General features: G+C 38.7%; 3 protein-coding genes across 4 annotated transcripts in view; all 3 read right to left on the bottom strand.

Annotated features, from left to right (window-relative positions):
• Positions 1 to 331: 331 nt before the first annotated feature.
• pdcd5 (programmed cell death 5) lies at positions 332 to 4,708 on the bottom strand. The gene is made up of 6 exons (XM_051380552.1): positions 4,511 to 4,708; positions 2,604 to 2,644; positions 1,899 to 1,960; positions 1,499 to 1,590; positions 1,328 to 1,399; positions 332 to 1,242 (listed from the first exon to the last, which is right to left on the bottom strand). Exons 1-6 carry the CDS (start codon positions 4,574 to 4,576, stop codon positions 1,198 to 1,200), a joined length of 378 nt encoding a protein of 125 aa, XP_051236512.1. The 5' UTR covers positions 4,577 to 4,708; the 3' UTR covers positions 332 to 1,197.
• A 356-nt stretch (positions 4,709 to 5,064) lies between these two features.
• uraha (urate (5-hydroxyiso-) hydrolase a) lies at positions 5,065 to 6,916 on the bottom strand. Its single transcript, XM_051380551.1, has 4 exons — positions 6,697 to 6,916; positions 5,823 to 5,962; positions 5,554 to 5,689; positions 5,065 to 5,382 (listed from the first exon to the last, which is right to left on the bottom strand). Exons 1-4 carry the CDS (start codon positions 6,748 to 6,750, stop codon positions 5,293 to 5,295), a joined length of 420 nt encoding a protein of 139 aa, XP_051236511.1. The 5' UTR covers positions 6,751 to 6,916; the 3' UTR covers positions 5,065 to 5,292.
• A 1,825-nt stretch (positions 6,917 to 8,741) lies between these two features.
• si:dkey-234i14.2 (heterogeneous nuclear ribonucleoprotein C) overlaps positions 8,742 to 19,254 on the bottom strand; it is a 34,322-nt gene continuing 23,809 nt past the window's right edge. Inside the window, exons 3-7 of one of the 2 annotated variants that reach the window (XM_051380539.1) lie at positions 17,344 to 17,394; positions 13,161 to 13,333; positions 11,867 to 11,980; positions 10,556 to 10,732; positions 8,742 to 10,141 (exon numbers count right to left, since the gene is read on the bottom strand). In XM_051380539.1, the coding sequence (XP_051236499.1) occupies positions 10,122 to 10,141; positions 10,556 to 10,732; positions 11,867 to 11,980; positions 13,161 to 13,333; positions 17,344 to 17,394 (535 nt within the window). In that variant the 3' untranslated portion in view covers positions 8,742 to 10,121. The remainder of the gene's footprint in view (positions 10,142 to 10,555; positions 10,733 to 11,866; positions 11,981 to 13,160; positions 13,334 to 17,343; positions 17,395 to 19,254) is intronic. The other variant, XM_051380538.1, reaches the window with a different exon arrangement.

Here is a 19,254-nt window from a genome sequence, read left to right as displayed (position 1 = left end):
GTTTAAGACTGTGGTGTTTTTGGCTTTTCTTAACTCATTCAACCAAAGGTGATAAGGTAACAGTTTAGCCATCTACTCCTCTTCCACTTGTCAATGCAGGTACACAATTGTTCAAAGCAATGATCAAATTTAGAATATAAAAGTTTTTAAAAAAGTATTACTCAACTGTAGTGTTTATACAAGTGAATGCCCACTGTAAAGCCCTGCTACCTGCAGCTAATTCAAGACAACACCTTAATATATGTTGATTGTGGAAACAAAGCTTGCTTGTTAGCTGTAGTGTTATTGGACTTGACAGATCATTTTTTACAACATAAAAACTAAAATCGCATTCCTTCTTCAACATTTTTATTTCAAAAGTAGTTGGATACATTTGGGAATCTGTTAACTCTTGTTTCTGAAATGAAATCCAAAATATGAGATTGGCAATTGAGAAAAAAATGTCAGTCATCTATAAAGAAACAGTCATTTTTTCATTTCTCTAATGATGAAGATACAGTGTGTAGATGCTGCAAAGTTTCCTATTCTTGTGTTGAGCATAGTCACAACTGTGGACCGAATGGAACATAAATTGTGTAAAAACCCCAAATGGAAACCGTATTCATACAATAACAAATAATTTCATAAATGGTACACTAGAAAAACAAACTAGAACTAGAATTTAAGGCCTTTTTTTTTGTTTTCATGTAAACTTTTGATTTCAGCAAAAAGAAAAAAGTGTAACATCTAATGTGATGCAGACTTTGAATCGAGAACAATGTATTCCCAGAACAGTCTAGATATAACACATCAACAGTGTAGGTTTTGCATTTTATCTAGCTTCTTATGTTTGAAGGAACAGAAGTCGACCATGGTGAAAATAAAGAAACGTAGTAGTAGAATAACTACCGAGAGGGAGTAGAGGAGTCAAACAGTGCCATGAGCTGTCAGGGATACAACACAAGCAGTGCACATTTGTTGCAACTTGATTGCAAAAGAACACCTTATTTGACACTGAGTGTATTCTACCCCCCAACACTTATATCACAAGGTCGGCTCCACTTTGCTGCTCTTCCCTCTTGGTATGTACTTTCCAGAGACACACAGAAGCAAGTGTGGCATCCCAGTATTCAGCTAGTCAAAGATGCTATCAGAGTCCCAGTAAAGCATATCCTCTCCCGATTTCTTGGGTCGTTCCAGGGCTCCCGTCCAAAGTTATTAATCTTCCTCATCATCTGAGTCCAGCACCCTCCGCCTATTGAACTGACAAGTACAGAGCACAAATAATGTAAGATGGACAAGGGACTCATAATGAATCAAACATAGGGGACGTTTCAGTTGAACTTACTGTGACAGTCGTCTTCTTGTCCGTTTGCTGACTGACTTTTTCTAGAATCTCGATCAAGCCCGACTCTGAAATCTGACAAAAGAGAAAATCCATTCATTGCACTGCTGGCATGTGGACGAACATCAACAACGTTAACGCTTCGAGCACCAGAGGTACACTCTCTTAACGTACCTTTCCTCCTAACTTTCCGAATCGAGCCATTTGAATGAGATAGTTTTCAACTGCATTAGCCTTCTCAGGCTTCACCAAAGCAAGATTGCTCACTGAAAAAAGAAAATTATTTTATCACCTTGTGTTCACATGTGAGTGGTATTTATAGGTATTAATCACAATATTCATCACACAATATAGTTTTCATGGAGCACTGGACCCTTTTTCACAGGAGGGTTACACATCATGGATAAATCCTGTATGACACCTTTGATTAGAGTGAATAACATTTTTAATATGCCAAAAAAAAAAAAAAAAAAACCACATTTTAAATAATAGCTTTTGTTTCTATAGAAGCATCATTCATTTCCAAAGGGATTCCTTTCGGCAGGCTCAATAATGAATCTGAGAGCACACTTACGTCTTGCACGGGCAGACTGGTCGAGGACTTGAGCCAATATAGTATTTCTCATTTCTGTTTCTCTGTAAATAAAAAGTAACAATATTACCACGAGTGTACTACCGGCTACTGTTTGGATCTAGGACTGAGAGCAGTAAAAAGAAAACAGAAAAATACATTTAATAAACTTTTATCAGAGCACCAGCTTTGTCCCACAGCTCCACTAACAGGTTTAATATTATTGTGTTCAAAACTTTGTTTTCATATATACTGTGACAGTGTGTAACAGTAATCCCATCACAGTACTTTGTAGATAATTCAGTGTACAGTGTTTAAAGGTCCAGTGTGTAACATTTAGGAGGATCTAGTGAGAAAAATGGAATATAATATTCATAGGTATGTTTTCATTAGTGGTATAAACACCTAAATATAAGAACCTTTATGTTTTTGTTACCTTAGAATGAGCATTTTATATCTGTAGATGCAGCAGGTTGTCTTCCATGGAGTTCACCATGTTTAACTGCCATGTTTCTACAGTAGCCCAGAAGGGACAAACCAAACACTGGCTCTAAATAGGGGTGTTTTTTGCAGCCAGGAGTTGCTATTTGCAACTACACTAGTAGATTGCACTAAATCCTACACAGTGGACCCTGGAAGTCTATTTATTTGAGTAATAAAGAAACTGTACTGTACTTGCATGCTTTTAAATGAATGATCATTACATACCTTTGTTTGGCCTCCTCTCCCTGCTGATTATTTGAGGCATCCTATAAGAACATATGTGAGACAGCACAATCACATATAGCTTGTATTTCTGCATTCAACCAACTTGGGGATGTATAGTCTAATAAGGAAAACATTTCATCATACCAGCCAATAACTCCGGTAATGGCCTCACAAACTACCTTTATAAATGCCAAATATAATATATACCCCCTATATATAATATATACCCCCTATATATATTATCAGTTTGATTATTTGATCAAAGTAGAGTTTTCTGAAACAAAGCTTCAACCACAACTAGAGCGTAAAGTTTGGCTACAGATTTATTGAAATTTGATGAAAGACCATCATCTGCAGTGTGCCAGTATCTAGGCAACAGTTAACAGTGCTCATGTCAGACACTATTCATGAGGACCAGGTCTGATAGGTTCAAGACAATGAGCACAGTTGTAGCAAAGTGACATCTTGAGAGTCCTGTTGTCATGCTTTACTGTATTTTATCTACCCACTTAACATCTGGAAGTTCGTTAGCTATATATTAATGTCTGTTATACATGTATGAAAAGGTTTATTATTATTACTATTAACTTTTCTGGTTTTTAGTTCCTATCTTCTAATATTTCTTACACTGAATGTCGGATGTTTAAAGTCTGTGAAAACGTCCTATTTGGTCCAAGAACTGAAAGCTGGGGAGAGGAAGGGATCAAGAGCCCTGAGCACTAAAGCAAAACCAATAATGGATTACTGAGGATGACACAGTTCAATATTTAATAAGACAAAATCCTATAACATTACACAAGCTAATATATATATATATATATTTTAAACATGTGTGTATGATTTTAAAAGACATTTTTGAGACAGAGTTTAGTTATTAAGAATTGTACTGACAAGAGATATGTATCGGGTTAAACACAAAATACCAAAGCAAACCTGTCAGAACAATGCAGCAGTGACAATGTTTCCAAATTACCATAAATATATTTGGCCTCTCTGTACTACAATGTCTTGTTACTCATCTGCCAATATATACACTGATAGCTGTTTATTTAATCTATTAGCCTTACATAAACCAATCAGGTAATCTCATTGAAACACAGGGTCTCAAACAGGACCATCACCAATACATCACAAAGTTACAGACAGGACATTTAATACAGACTCTAAACATAAAAGTGGTTAAAATATTTTTTTAACATATAATGTAAAGAACAAATCCTGACAGAAAGTATCTGTGATAAGCTTTTATAGTACAGATTAATGGTCCATCCAATCCATGGCTGAGGTCCAGTAAACGGACTGTGAGCAGCACTGACTGAAATCTACTCCAACAAAGACAGATTCTCTCATTTTACTGATACAGGACGCAACTATGTCATGGTTTAGGTAAAGTATAAATACATATGTATTACTGTCATATAAGAAAGTAGTTCATCTTTATTGTTTTGGTCGTTGTTCAGCCTATTATAGTGACATTAAAGACACACTAAATGAAACTGTGCAGCCTTCTCACTGAACAAAGAACCAACAACAGATCACCTTAGACAATATCTAGCCCCCCAGTCTATTGTCTACTTGTGTATCTGTCCTTAATCACTTAATATCTGGACATGTTTAATAACCCACGCTGTCATCATTATCAGAGGGGGTGTGCGCTGTCCGGTCGAAATTAAGCTAGCAGTGGCAGCGAGCTGATGTTGGTTATTACTGGGACCAATCTCGCTAACTACTGAGTTTATTACAGTTCATTTACACTGACCATGCTGCTCACCACTGAGCTATGTACATTCCCCCCCCTTAGTGACCGTGGAGTTATGTTGCGGTGACTAGTTTAGCCACACTAGCTAGCAGCATCTCCCTATAAGGTGAGCGCTAACACGCTTCCCAGCTCACGTTTTGGTCCTTACCCCGTGTTTTGCCCGTAGTTCCGCCATTCTTGACTGCCTAAGGGCCTCCAATTCTTCGTCCGCCATGGTTTACGAAAGTGGTTCAGACCGAAGACAGCAAAAAAATGGATAATGTAACGTAGTATAATGTACTCTCAACTCCCATCAGAGGCAAGGCCCTACCTAGCTCAGGGGAGTGTAATCAAAAACCGATCGAGCGCTCAGGGCAAAGCAATCGAGCACAGAGACAAGGCTCACACCAGAAGAGGAGGCTGTGCTCGTACTTGACAGATTTATATTTGTAGAAACATATAAAACAAATGCTCATTATATTGTGCCTATATAAGTTATCATATATATTAGTATATATGCATATATATTCCCATTTAATTCATATTTTGACAGAAATGTAATAATGCTGTTGGGGAATGGCCTCAAGACTCACTGGAACTGACAGGGCTTTTTTTGTGTACACTTATTAGATTGTATTTAATGGTATTTATACAAAATTTGAATTGAGAAAAAAGATTGATGCAGATAGATTCACATGCATGATTACAAAAAAAAAAAACAAATTTGACAGTAAATACCTTATTTAATAGGTTAATGTTTAATTGCAAAAGTTGTAGTGATGATAACACCAGTATTGAAATGGAAGAGTCAACTAAATGGAGCATTGTGTCTTGTCAATAGGCGTGACAGTTCAGTTGGTGCTGAGGTTCTTGGTGGAGTTGACTCTGCCTGTGATGTGTTAGACGGCTGATAGATGGAGGCAGCCTCAGGAGGTTCATCATGCTTTATCTCTAACTCCCTCTGTACGTACTGTAAGAGAAACGACTCAGGAGAAGAGGGACATGGTATTTTTGGCCAGGGTCATTTATAGTGAAGACAATCTGCAACAAAACAACGAACATGAAGGAGATCAACAATTACAAGTAAGACTGATACTCAAGATCATTAACAGTGTCATGCATATGATACAAATTCACTGATCTCTTTACACAAATAGCAGCAGTATGCCCGAGAATTGCAGCTGAGGATATCAACACAGAACATTTCCTCACCTCAACATACGGGTAAAAGCTGGTCTCTCCAATACTCTTCCAGTACTGAGCAGTCTCAAAACGAATTTTGTACACACCAGATGTAAACTTTTGTTTTGTGATGAGCCCTGGGCAGCGTCCATCATCATTAGTGGTCCTGTTGAGACAAAAAACGAGTGAAGACCTATGAACAAAGACATACATTGTCCAGTAATGAAGATGTCACTGTGATTATACTGTGTGACTATGTGTGTGGTATTTTGTGTTTGGCCTTGTCCTCAGGTTTTTACCCAGTGGTTATCAAACTCCAAGCATTAGTGGAGGGGTCTTGTTGATAGAGACTGAGGGCCATGTTAGAACCAGGGACACCCATCGCAGTGTTGAGCACATGGGTGGTCAGAGGACTAGGTGAGCCTGCCATTGCTGTGATCTAAAAACCAAGAAAGTAAGATTTTAAATAGATAATATGTTTCTGAAGCAATCACATTAGACCACAATATTAAAAGTTCCACACATTACTTTTTTTAGTACTGGCAAAAATCATACAGGGCTATTTTTCTTAAAGCAACACTGAGTTCACGCAATGTTTAATTATCTTTGGCAGTTTATTCCAACTTAGCAAAATAAATACATCTGAAATGTATATAGGACAGCTCTGTCAAAGATTTCAGACAATCACCATGTCAAAAACTAAGATAAAATTTGGCATATTTTTGATTTATATGTAAATTTTAATACTATGCATTCTGTTCCCTTTATCATTAGTAAAAAGTTAAACATTTAAAGAACCTTCACTAGAGAAAAAGAATATATGAAACAATGTATCACACATACTGTTGCTGATGTTGTTTTATGTAGATTTGTTTAGGGTATGCCATTTATTGAAATTTGAAATACTATAAATCCTCATGATTATCAAATGACTGGACATACAATTACTGTTCCAGTTACACTGTTGTTCCTAAATTTTAACAATTAAGTCAAATTATTTGTTTTGTAAGAGACTGGACTATTGACTCCTCCTGTTGTTGCCTCTCTCACCTCAGCCACAGAGTTCATGTATGTAATGTAACATAATTCTATATCACTTTGCATTTAGTCTGTTTAATCAAAAACCTTCTATTTTATTATATATTTATTATTCGTTATAAGTTTTTTGCTTACCTTATTTTCAGGCAAAATATGACCCTTGAGTTGCTGCAGCCTGTACGCACTCATGTGCACTGATGAATATAAAGTCTAAACTGGGTCAGCAGTTTTAACCAAAAAATGCAATTTTATGGTAAATTTAACGGCATCGGGTGTTTGTAACACTGTCTTCCAATGTCTGAATACTGAATGTCATACTGAATAGGACACTGTCCTATTCAGTATGACATGTGCTTATCTTTTTGTCAACAGAAAACTGGTTGTGCAAGAGCTCCTTTTGTCACACTTTGAACTTTATGATTGAAGTAGACAGCACAGAGGCTGAAGCAAAGGGGCACAATTAATGGAATTAAAAGGAACAAAGTCTTTTTGATTTTCTGACATTAGTATGTCTGACTGCAGGGTTACTGAACTCTAAACACGCAGCTCACAACTTCCTGCTTGAATTCCACAAATTAATCTACTGACACGCTGTGATTCTTCCTCCTGCCCCAACAAACTCTCATTATAATGAAATTCAAACCTGAGTGTTCAATCTAATATTTGAGGGACGTTTTGGAGCTAAATGTTGACAACATGCACAACTCTGTAAAGAAATTAAACATGGTGAGTGTTACAACAGATGGTCTACTGGATGTCCTCTTTGAAAGCACTGATGTGATTTCCTGTAATGTACCAAACTGTGGTATAAGGCACATGCTAGTGGTCCCAAGCAGCCTAATGTGCACCACTGATCAAATTATGAGGAAGAAATTATTAAAAACTTTGAGCATGAAATAAACTGATCTGGAAGGACTAACTTCTATTTCTGATCATACTTTATTAGCTGAGAATATCCTAAACAAGCCACTTGACTCTCCTTTAGATGGTTCTTCTTGTTTAGTGATCAGTTTTTTTAATCACACTGTTATTGATAAATAAAAAGTGATGCATAGGGAGTACCTTAAAATTTTGACTGTAAGTGTCTCATAGTTTTTTCTTTTTAGATACAACCGTAAGAAATCTGTGACATAAACTATTGAACACTTCTGTGGTAAATGTCCTAAAAGAAAGATCCATTTACGAAGCTGTTCCCAGAGCTTTTTACCGTATTCCATGACCTTTATCAGCAGACCAGGCTTTACAGACTACATTTCCTTGATTTGTTACAGACTGTTTGAATCAAATATTTTCCAATTAATTAATTATTTGATGTAATTAACTTAACCTAGTTAAATTTATATCAATTAATGATAGAACATATTTTCTCTCTTGATTCAATTTTATTTATTTTGCCCCATAAACATTTTAAACTCTGCACAAATTCCATCTCTCCTTTTATGCAACACCAAAATAGTGTTGAAACAACTTTTTTTTAATAAACTCTGTCAGTCTGTTCCTACCTCATTCATTTGTCTTTCTCAGGCTGGCTTATCAGAGAAACAGCTGGTGGTGGAGAGGCTGCAAGAGGATTTTTTTTTTCCAGACTTGTGTAAAATGTGACTGATTAGTGAGTCAGCATATGCTGTTGAAGAGAGTAACAGATTGGGAAGATTGTTCCAAAATCTTTTCTTTTTTTTTAATGACTGAAAATGTATCTCTTGATCTGTTTTGACCTCGTTGTTGTTACTGGAAAGTTTGGATGGATTCAGCAATGGATGACTTGTTCTGAATGGAAACTGCTGCAGTCTGGTCTGTTTGTGTGGTATCCTCCTTAACTGAGTGTGCAGCTGGGCACAATTTCACACTGACCTTTATTCAAACTATCCATGCAGGAAGAGGAAGAGAGATGTTGTGGGTTCAAAGACACCTGATCAAATGATCCACATGGATCACTTTGACTCCCAGCAAATAAAGTGATAATTATAGTCCTTTGTTCCGTATGGACTGTGGCATGTATGGTATTGTAGTATCATTCATACAATTTGTGGAATACTGTAAGTATTTGAAACAGCACTTAACTATTAACTAAATGATAACCATTCATACTTCACATTATTTCCCCAAATGTTTGTTTTTCTTTCCCTCCTTTCCTCCGTGTCTGTCTTGCTCTTTCAGAATAAAAACACACTCCCATGTACTGTATTTATACTCAATATGAAAATACTTTTACTACTGTGACAATGAGTATTTCCACTTGGCTTATCTTAAGAATGCAAACAAAAACATGTAACACCATAGGAATTATAATAACACCATTATTTTCTTTAAAAAACACATGAGAAGTCCTAAAGCAAGATTAAAATCAGACAATTTGACAATCACAGTAAAGTTTACAATAATACACAATATTACACACGGACCTGGGTCTTTCCACATCTTAAAGTACCAAACACATGGCGGAAGAGAGCTGTAACATTCCTCGAATACATTTAAAGTAGAGAAAACACTTGGTGTGACATAACAAGGTCATTTGTATAACATTTCTTTCAGAGAGTTACACTCAGAGACGTAGCATACTGATATTTGCAAGCAGAAAACAATCGGTTTCTCTCCTGAATCATCAGTGTGCCTATCTGTCAAGGATTACTGTGATTTACTTTGAATAGCTAAATTCTGTTATCTTATAAGTATATAAAAAAGAGGAAAAAAGTGAGTCGAGCCTAAACAAAAGTCCCTCTTGAAGGATCTAATTTGAAAGCGTACAGATTTCTTCAAAACACTTCCACAGACAGGATTTTCATTTAACAGTGCATGCACACAATATTCCAGTTACATTCTGAAAACGATAATACTTAAGCAAGCTGCTTGTCTGGTTTATAACCCGTGCTTCATTAATATCCCTGGATCTATATCATTTGTATTTTTATCTAATTAAAGGTCCCTTATAAACAGATATCCAGAATTTCCTTTTAATGTTGTATCCCTTTGCTGTTTCTCTGTTGGGAGAAACTGGTGAAGTAGCAGAAACATAGCACCTCTAGCTACACACATACTGCCTGTTTCAGTGGAAGGCTTTTAATTTGAAAACGATAAACTGGTAAGCAGCTTACATAATGTTTTAATCAGAGAGCCCTATTGTCTCATTTGGATTAATAAAGCAATATTTGGATTAATACTGGAATATTGGTGTTCGTGGAAATTCACTGCTTAGGCAGGATTATAAAAAGTTTAATTCACCACCATGCTTCCGGGTGTCCTTTGTAATTACTCTCTGAATACTCTCTCCCTCTCACTCTCTCATAACATAACAAATTCTTCTCAGTCGGATTTGCACGTACTCGGTGTGTATACGTCACCTGTGTCAGTGTTTTTGTTTTGCTTGAAAGTACAATCAAAGAAACTGAGCTACTCTGATAGAATTAAATGTATTGTTTTCGGATATGTACACCCTGTTGGGAAGTTGAGCCTCTGATATGAATGTTGGCTCAGTGGATTGTTGGTCTCTTCCTCCATGTTTGGCACTTGATCCACATCGTCTACGTGTTCTCATTTTCCTCCCTCATATTTCCTCCTCAGGGTCAGAGCTGTGGTTGCTCATCTGTGACAGACAGAAAGACAGACAGATAGACAAGTGAGAGACAAAACAAAGAGATATTTCATTAAACTGCCAGGTCAGAATGACTAAGTGAAATTTAATCGTGTACTATGAATGAATTGATTTCACAGTGGTGGAGTCTCTGTAGTTCCTGTCCATGCACCTCACATGACAGAAACGTGGTCGTCTTGTCTGTGTAATTTATTAGCCATTTTTAAATAATGCCAGTGTAAATCAAATTTAAAATTCAAATCTGGTCTCTGGAATTTGAGAGAAATTAATATATTTTATCCACAACAAATAACCACTGCTTAAGACAACGTGACAAAACGTGCTGCCACATAATTTCTCATAATAATAATAATAATAATAATAATAATAATAATAATAATATTGATAATAAAAGCTAGTGCTCACAGACTTGGGGTGTATTTACCGTGTGGTGTTCATCCTCGGGCTCCCTCAGGTCAGGGCTCTCCCTGTGGATTCGATGGCGGGAGCTGGGTGGAGAGAGGGAGGAGAGGGAGTGCTCGGGGCTGCTGGCAGACAGAGCGTACGGTGAGCCAGCTGGACTGTCCTCTCTCAGGGGAGACCCTACGACACAGGAAGGAACACAGGCGCACACATGGAGTTTAATGAACTTATAGGTCAGTGTAAAGAAAATACATGTTTACTGTGTGCCAGAGACAAAAAAACGTCTGTGCACATCCCACTGACTTTGTACTAGATGACAGGCAGAAAACAAGAGTGGGAGTGACAGGATGAAGGACAGATGAGGAGATAGATAGGGGAAGGAGAGAGACAGCAGAGCTGGATAGTGAGGGACAGGGGGATGAAGTAGAGCCGAAGATAAATTAATATGAAGATGAGAGCTATCAATCACCCAAGGTCATTCAAAGTACATACACCGCACACACACTTTTCTGAAGGTATAGCCACAGGACACACTCTCCTTTTAGTACACTGCCTATTTGTACATTCAGCCTCATGTTATGATAATGATTTCTAGGTTCAAGGTTAAAGCACTGTCTGTTTTTTTCTTTTACAAGAACCTTTTAATGTAGCAGCCACTGAGGATTCAGTCTAGTCGTTTAGTTGTAAACTGTTTTTCAGTTTACGATCAGTTTAATTAGGATTGCAGTAAAGCCAATTTTCAGTCTGGAAGGAAGTCAGGAAGGATGCTTTGTCCTGTTCTTTGCCTGGGCTGTTTCTCCTGGTGGCGCAGGCACAGTAACTATATTGTGTTTAAACGTCCACATGAGGGCAGCAGCCGCTCTTTCTTTCATGTACACCAACCTGCTGTTGTTCTCAGTCCCTCATCTTCCACTCTTTTCTGAGTCTTCATCAGTCAGTTACTTCAACCACACTGTTTGTTCAGCATGTTCCATAATGTGCTCACAACCATAAATCATGACACCTACACTCCAGTTAGTTTTGGCCCTGACTGAACTTTTTAAAAAGATCCTGACTGGATGAAAATAATTGATTTGTCAGGTAAAATAGGAGTGGCTCTGGTGGTGCAGTGCATTCCCATCCCCCAGTTTCCCTGCAGCACAGATCCTGAATCATTTTGATTGGGGTTGTGACTGTTGGAGCTAATCAAGCAGAAATCGGAAAGTGGCATATTGCTGGAGTCCGCCTTAAAATGTTCTTGATGTGCGGATAGATTATCTATCATTCAATCTCACACCTACCTGCCTCCACTGTCTTTGTGAATGAGCGTCTCACCTTTGTGGTCGTTCTTCTGTGTGTCCATCCTGTCAAGACTGTCAAGCAGCCCATCGATCTGCGTCTTTATCAGAGTCAGCTCCTTTTTAATCACCTGCAACTCTTCCATGCCCACTGCAGGGACAGACAGAGAGAGAGAGAGAGAGAGAGAGAGAGAGAGAGAGAGAGAGAGAGAGAGAGAGAGAGAGAGAGAGAGAGAATGTAAAGGACATTAGGAAATTACACAACCTGAACATTTCTTTAGGCAGGGCTATATGGAATAGTTAGACATATTGTGAAATGCAGTTATTTTTTTCTTGTAGAGAGTTAGATCAGACGATTGATATCACTGTCATGTTTGTATAGTAAATATGGAGCTACCCCAAGCAAGTGGTTAGCTTAACTTAGCATAAATACTGTTAACAAGGGGAAAGAGTTTGCATGGCTCTGTCCAAAAATACCAAAATCCACCTAACAGCGCCTTTAAAGCTCAGTAATTATCACATTATGTTTCATTTCTTCAATCAGTAAAAAAAAACTGAACTGTAAACATCAAGGACCGTAAACTGGGCGCAGTGACTTCCTGAGGTCTTGTCGTCACTGTGAGGTTGCTAGGCAACCCGCCGAAATTCGAAACAATGACATAATCCCCCCCCAAAAAAACTCGTTTTTTCCTTTTCAGTTAGTGTATGGATTAAACAACTGAGTCATGATTTGTTGTTTTGTGTGCTTCAGAGGTGGTTCCTGTTTACCTTTTGACAAATCAGGCTAGCCGTTTCCCCCTGCTTCCAAACTTTATGCTAAGCTAGCTGGCGGGTGGCTGTAGCTTCACATTCATGATAGAGTAGAGATATGAGAGTGGTATTGATCTCATCAACTTAAGAAGATGCCACTATGAAACAAGAAAAGTGCATGCAAAGTTAACTAGTTTGAGTATTTTATATTAAAACAGTGTATTGTTGGCATTATCTTTGATGTTACGAACTACTGGAGCAGCACGTGCAGAAATTATTTGCATTTCTGATTTGCTACTCAGGCTCAGATTTACATATCATGCATCTGTGGTTTGAATACAGCTAATTTTTCCTACTGCATCGTTTGTCTCATCAGAGCAGCAAGAGAGGAAAAGAGGTTAAAACTGTTGACTTTTCAATACCTACAAATTGTGTGCTGTGAGTGAGATGAGAGGCAAAAGATATAAGGATCCTAGCTTTATATTTAGCATTCGATTTTTCTTACAGAGACAAACAGCATAAATCTGCAGCATCTAATAAAAGACTTGTGTCTTGTGACTAAGTCCATTCATATTACTCACACTTGGCTGTAGATGAACTAGTGGAGTGGGTTCTGGAGCTTTTGGAGTGGGTTCTGTCTCGACTGCGTCTGTACCCGGTGGAGTAGGAGGAGGAACGGGATCGCTTGGCCAGGCTGGGTCCCAGGGGAGGCAGGGGAGACAGGGATGCTGGCACACGCTGGTAGTCATACACCCTAGACATTCAGTAGATACAATTTTAAAACAACTTATCTTTGACTGTGTTCTTGTAGCAAGTTTGCAGAATTTATAAGAAGGTATTCCCTGATTTTATGCAGTCCTAATGTTTGTCTGAAATGGGTGCATGAGAGGGTGTTAGGAACAACATAATTAGCCATAAAGTTATTGGTGAAAATGCATATAGCATATATAGAGCATATGTAGATGAAGAGCAGAGAAGATGATTATTCTGCAGATAGTTCGAGCTTTACACAACCTACGTTGTCTGATTATACAAAGCATTTACACAACCTACGTTGTCTGATTATACAAAGCATTTAACACTCAAACTAGGACGGGTATCAAACCTTAAAAAAAATTTTGTACCAACAAAAATGTGTCTGTAGCACAGAAAACCTTATATCAGCAACTGCCACGCAAGGATCCAGTTGTCCTCGCGTGGTCAGATTAGTCTCATTTAATTATTCTTCGGTAAAATGTTTAGACTGCATGTTATTCCGGTATGACTGCTACTGTTTGAGCGAGAGAACCCTGTCTAAATTATCTAAAATAAGGCATTAAAAATGTATTTTGGTATCAGTATTGATATTCAGGTATTGTATTGGCACAAATACTGAAAATGTTCAAACCAAGTCCAGGCTCAAACAAGGGGGTGTTACAGGCTGAAAAAAATAGATATTAAAAAGGAAATACTTGACAATGAAGAAAATGCATCTGTTCAAGCATTTTATAGATAAATATGTGTATTTGTATTCCGTATTCCTTTGTCTTTTATTTTCCATCTCTGTTTCTCTCTCACGCATGCTGGCGTTGCCTCCTCTCTGTGGACAGCTCCATGTCTCTATCTGTCACTGAATGTAATTGGTTCTGTCAGGGCCAATCAATAGTTCCCCGCCAGGCTAGTAGTGCTGGTGACAGGGGGTGTATCACAGTCAAACTCTGTAGTGCTTACAGAAACTAGACTGTGTGTTTGTGCACGTGTCTTTGTGTAGGTTTCAATAGAAATAGAGGTGATGTTGTGATTGAGGCAGAGAGTGTTTTGACCTCACATCTGACCCTAACAGTCACTGATCCAATGACCTGGCGAAACACAGCTAAAAGATCAAAACCAACCAATCGCCAAAGCTGCAGGAAGCATGAGAACTAGGGCAATCAATTCTATGAATGTATATTTTTCTATTTAAATGCAGCAGCTGTATTTGTTGCACCAGATTGCATGTGATTTGGATTTTAATTTTTTTTTAAAACAACACGTATAGCCAAGGTTGTGTTCACCAGTCAACGGATGACGAAAAACCAGTAGGAGGCCCGCTGTATATAAGAATAATAGTACAATTAATCACTTAACATGAGTGGCATAAAATTATTCCCTTTTTAAAAATAATAAATAAGTAAAATACATATTTTTTTATTTTGAGGGATGAGCTCTTTCGCTGCTTTAGCTATTGCATAGTGACAGTGTTTGTTTAGGTGCTGATGATGCTGACCGAAGCTCCACAAAAAAGGTCTCCCATCGCACCAGCCTCACTTAGTAGTTTATGGGTAACATCTCCCCACAGCAGGAAAGAGAAAATATTGAAGACCATTGCAAATTAAATCGAAGACTTGAATACATTTCAAGGCCTTTTTTGAGGGAGCTGATTTCAGTCCTTTCTAAGATCTGTCATTAACAATTTATTGGTAATTCTGATCAAGTGGTCAGTGCAGTATAATTTTAGACACATGATGTTGATGCTGTGTGGAAAAAACAATCCATCTCAACCGAATCTAGTCACAATCTGGGTATACCTGGATTGAGCACAGCCTAAATGGTTTCTACAAAGCCAAAAGCTTTGAAACAAGCCCTGCTGTATATCACAAGCCAACAACCGGGAGGCAAGCTGTCAGCTGCAAGGACTTGGAGTCGGATGGTAATGTAGATTTAGTGATTGAGCTGTTGGCCAGTCAGTAAGACGCAGCCCGGCTTCATGAAAAGTTTTCTCTATTGTTTTCCGTTCTGTTATATTCTGTGAAGCTTCTGAACTTGATACAGAGATTTGTGCACAGACTGTGTTCTTAGCACATCCAGTCCTCACACATAGACACATACACATCCCAATGTCACATAAGGATGAAGTGTATTAGGCCACCATAAGTGTGTGAGATTAGAGGCTTTGAGGGTTGTCCGTGTGTAGAGGCACAGAGACCAAAGACTTACGGGAGTTTAAAGTCCTTTAGAGCAGTTTGCAGGGGCATATAGACAATGTGTTGTTACACCGGCTTTGAAGTGTCATCTCTGAGAATGGAAGCTCAGACAATGAATGACTGTAGACGAGTGAGGATTACAGAAAAGTGTGTGAGTGTGTGTGAGAGGGAGTGTTTGTCTCTATGGATTAGACCCCACACGGAAAGCAGCTTTGTCAGCTCGAGCTGTTATCTGTGTGCTGAAAGACACTTTTCTTTCGTGCACGCACAAGAGGACAGCGGACAAAAACAGTCATTTCTCTCTTTCCCACATATTGATGTGCACAAACAACAAACACACACACACACACATTCCCCCACGCACTCACACCCAGAGGCAATCACATGTGAGTACGCATATAAGCATGCACACATCAATTCACAATTCCACACACACACACACACACACACACACACACACACACACACACACACACACACACACACACACACACACACACACACACACACACACACACACACACACACACAGCTGTCAGTAGTGCTAGCAACAGCATGGGGAATAATCATGCACTGTGTTAAAAACAAATTGAAAATCAGTGGTTAGTGTTCCCCCTGAGCAAAGATAGAAAAATGCAGAGCAAGGCAAACCATATGAAAAAAAAAACAAACAAAAAACAGAAAAGATGACAGTTAATACTCAGACCTACAGAGCATGATTGTGTGTGTGTGTGTGTGTGTGTGTGTGTGTGTGTGTGTGTGTGTGTGTGTGTGTGTGTGTGTGTGTGTGTGTGTGTGTGTGTGTACTATGTGACCGCCTTATTTTATTCAGATTTGCTGACTGGAGTGTTTATGAGTGAGGCCTGGGGGACGTAGGGAGGTCCCTGCGCAATTTCAGTGGAGGACCAATAACACAGAGCCACTCTGAGTGGAGCTACCTCCTCTAGGTACACATACTGTAACTGTACACTGCACAAGAGTGTATTCTACAGTAACATGGAAGCGGTAAACACACACTGCAAGCTAACTGCTGAGCCAAGTCTCAAACGATACACTCAATTTCAGTGTTTTTAAGGGGCGTTATACTGTACAACCCCAATGTGTGATTGTTGTCAACCTCATCCGGCAGCTGGTAGCAACTGCAAACTTACTGAGAACTTAACTGTACGTGGCAATAACCTGTAACCTGTGACATTTTCACAACAGATCATGTTGGGCAGTGGTTTTTAGTTTTAATTGTAGTCTTCTTAATCAGCTTTAGTCAGGTATAAATACCAAACAAAAATATAAATATATAACAGAGTATTTGATCAAATATATTCAATCAATAATTTCAATTTAATTGTTTTTTTTTTCTTTTTAAGAGAATTGTACAACAACTTTTCCTTCACTGTCAACACACTGACAGACACACATTGTACAAACACATTGATAAAATATCTATATGTACCAATACTGTCTCATATGAAACATTTTGCTGTGTATTGGTCATTGGCTTTAGTTTTTATTTTTTTTGTGAGATGCTCAGATAGGACCACACATCACAAATCTACGGTCCGGGTGTCTTTACACCAAGTGTGCAACTCTGTATGTGGAAAATATATATCTTTGAGTGGCTGTGCATTTGTATGTCTGTGTGTGAACATGATGGCTGTTGAGTAATAACAGGCAAAGACAAGATGACTGACAGCTGTGTGGCAGACAGCAACAGGGAGCGGAGACTACCGGGGACAGCAAGGATGAAGAATCCGCTTTAGCCTCTTGTGACACACAGACAAGTAATAAGGTGTGTGAGCTGCCACGCGTAGCTTTCTGACAGTACCTGTCATAGTAGTCCTCGTGGTAGCTGTCATAGTCCAGGTCCAACTCAGATCTGCAGGAGAGGAGATCGAGGAGGTAGTTAGTAAAATATCTGTCAAAACCACATGAGGCATTTTTTTTTTACTAACCAGTTTTATTTCACTTAAACAGTAAGCTTGGTTGGTGAGTCAATGTGTAAATGTGAGTCTCAACAGAGTCGCATGGTACAATCACTTCATCTGGAAAGAATGCAGCGTTCATGATCTCCAGCCAGCCAGAAAAAGACATTGGATTTGTTCTGCTGCAGCATCCAAGGTGGAAAATCCATAGAAATTGTCTTGTGTTCCAACTGTACCACTCACTGAACGCCTCCATGTGTGAGCTAGGTGAGGCGTGTGTGTGTGTGTGTGTGTGTGTGTGTGTGTGTGTGTGTGTGTGTGTGTGTGTGTGTGTGTGTGTGTGTGTGCGCGTAAGCGAGAGGGAGAACCATGTGAGTGATGTGATGGGAATGAACTTATATGGGCTGGTAGCTGCTGTGTACCTGCAGAAAAGGCCAGAGGAAGCGGAGGAGAGAGGAGTGACACTAAGCCAGAGCGGGATCACAATTTGGTGTGTCAGACCTCAGCATTCCTCTCTAATCCCCACACACTCGCTAATAATCCCTCCATGTTGCTCACCCTCCCTCTGTCTCTCTTTATCTCTCACGCTGACTCACTCCCTCTATCTGTCTTTGTCTGTCTTTCATTTATCTGTCATGGTTTCTCTTTCTTTAAAATGACCCATCTTTCTCCAATTCTATCTCAATCAGTCTCAATTGATTCAGGTCAATTCAAGACAGTTAGTGACAAGATTACTCTACCATATATTCATATCCAAGTACCAGCCCGTGTTCAGACAAAATATTGGTAAAAAGAATTTGACTTTTCAGGACACTTCAACATATTTTGGGAAACTAACACATCCACAGTCCTTGCCATCCGCTTATCTGACGCTCAGGGAAGCGGTGAGTCTCCTCATCTCAAAGAAGAGATGTTTTTTTCTGTACATCGGGATAAACAGCGGGGGACAAAACTGTTCTAAGAATTACACACAAATATACACAAACAAATATCACAGGGCTGTGAGAAGCGAAAACCTCTGAACCTCTGCATGTGGGTCTCTGAATCTGAAAGATAGATTTATTTGGGAGTGGACCATAATCACATCTCCTCCAGCATTACTCTTCTCCATCTCAAACCAGCTGGTTTTCAGAGCTCAGGAGACAGGAAAGCACAAAATAATTCATAACAAGTGCTCATGTCTGAGCTGACCAGAAATGGAAAGCATCGTTTCCATCCAGTTTAAAGACTGCCTTATGTTATTCTATTTGAAATGGAGGTCTACAAGTTGTTTTAGCTCGTTCTGCCGAACCAGTTGAAACATCTTGGACTTGAAAGCGAGGGCATTTTTAGCGAATCCTCCCTTTACATCCTGTACCAGTCAAGGACGCACTTAGAGGTAGAAGGACAAAGAACAAGAGAAACAATAACTCCTCAGCTGAGCTAAGCTTTCTGTTCTCCAAGTGAATTCAGCCAGAAGAGAGATAGAAAATAACAGCTATTCACCAAAATCCTCACTGAGGGGGAACTAAGCTGCTGTTCTCTCACTGTTTGTTTCTTTCACATTTGTGTTCACTGGTTTACCTTCCTCGTTTTACTATCTGTAGGGCTCTGTGACAGACAAAGTAAGACTGTTTGTAATCTTTAACTTTTTAAATTATTTCTGTTGGCTTGTCTGTCGTTATTTTTAACCAACTTTACTTTTTTCACTGTTGATCATTTATCTCTCTTTAATGAAAAGCACTTTCTTACTTTGATATATAACAGTGATAGATAAATGCTTACATTTTTCCTCTGTTCCAGTTCCTCCTCTCTTTAACTAATGCTAAATGATA

The sequence above is a fragment of the Dicentrarchus labrax genome, unplaced genomic scaffold, assembly GCF_905237075.1.
Source record: "Dicentrarchus labrax unplaced genomic scaffold, dlabrax2021, whole genome shotgun sequence".
Classification (NCBI taxonomy): Eukaryota; Metazoa; Chordata; class Actinopteri; family Moronidae; genus Dicentrarchus; species Dicentrarchus labrax.
Note: the sequence above shows the minus strand (reverse complement) of the source record. Positions and strands in the feature narration are given on the sequence as shown.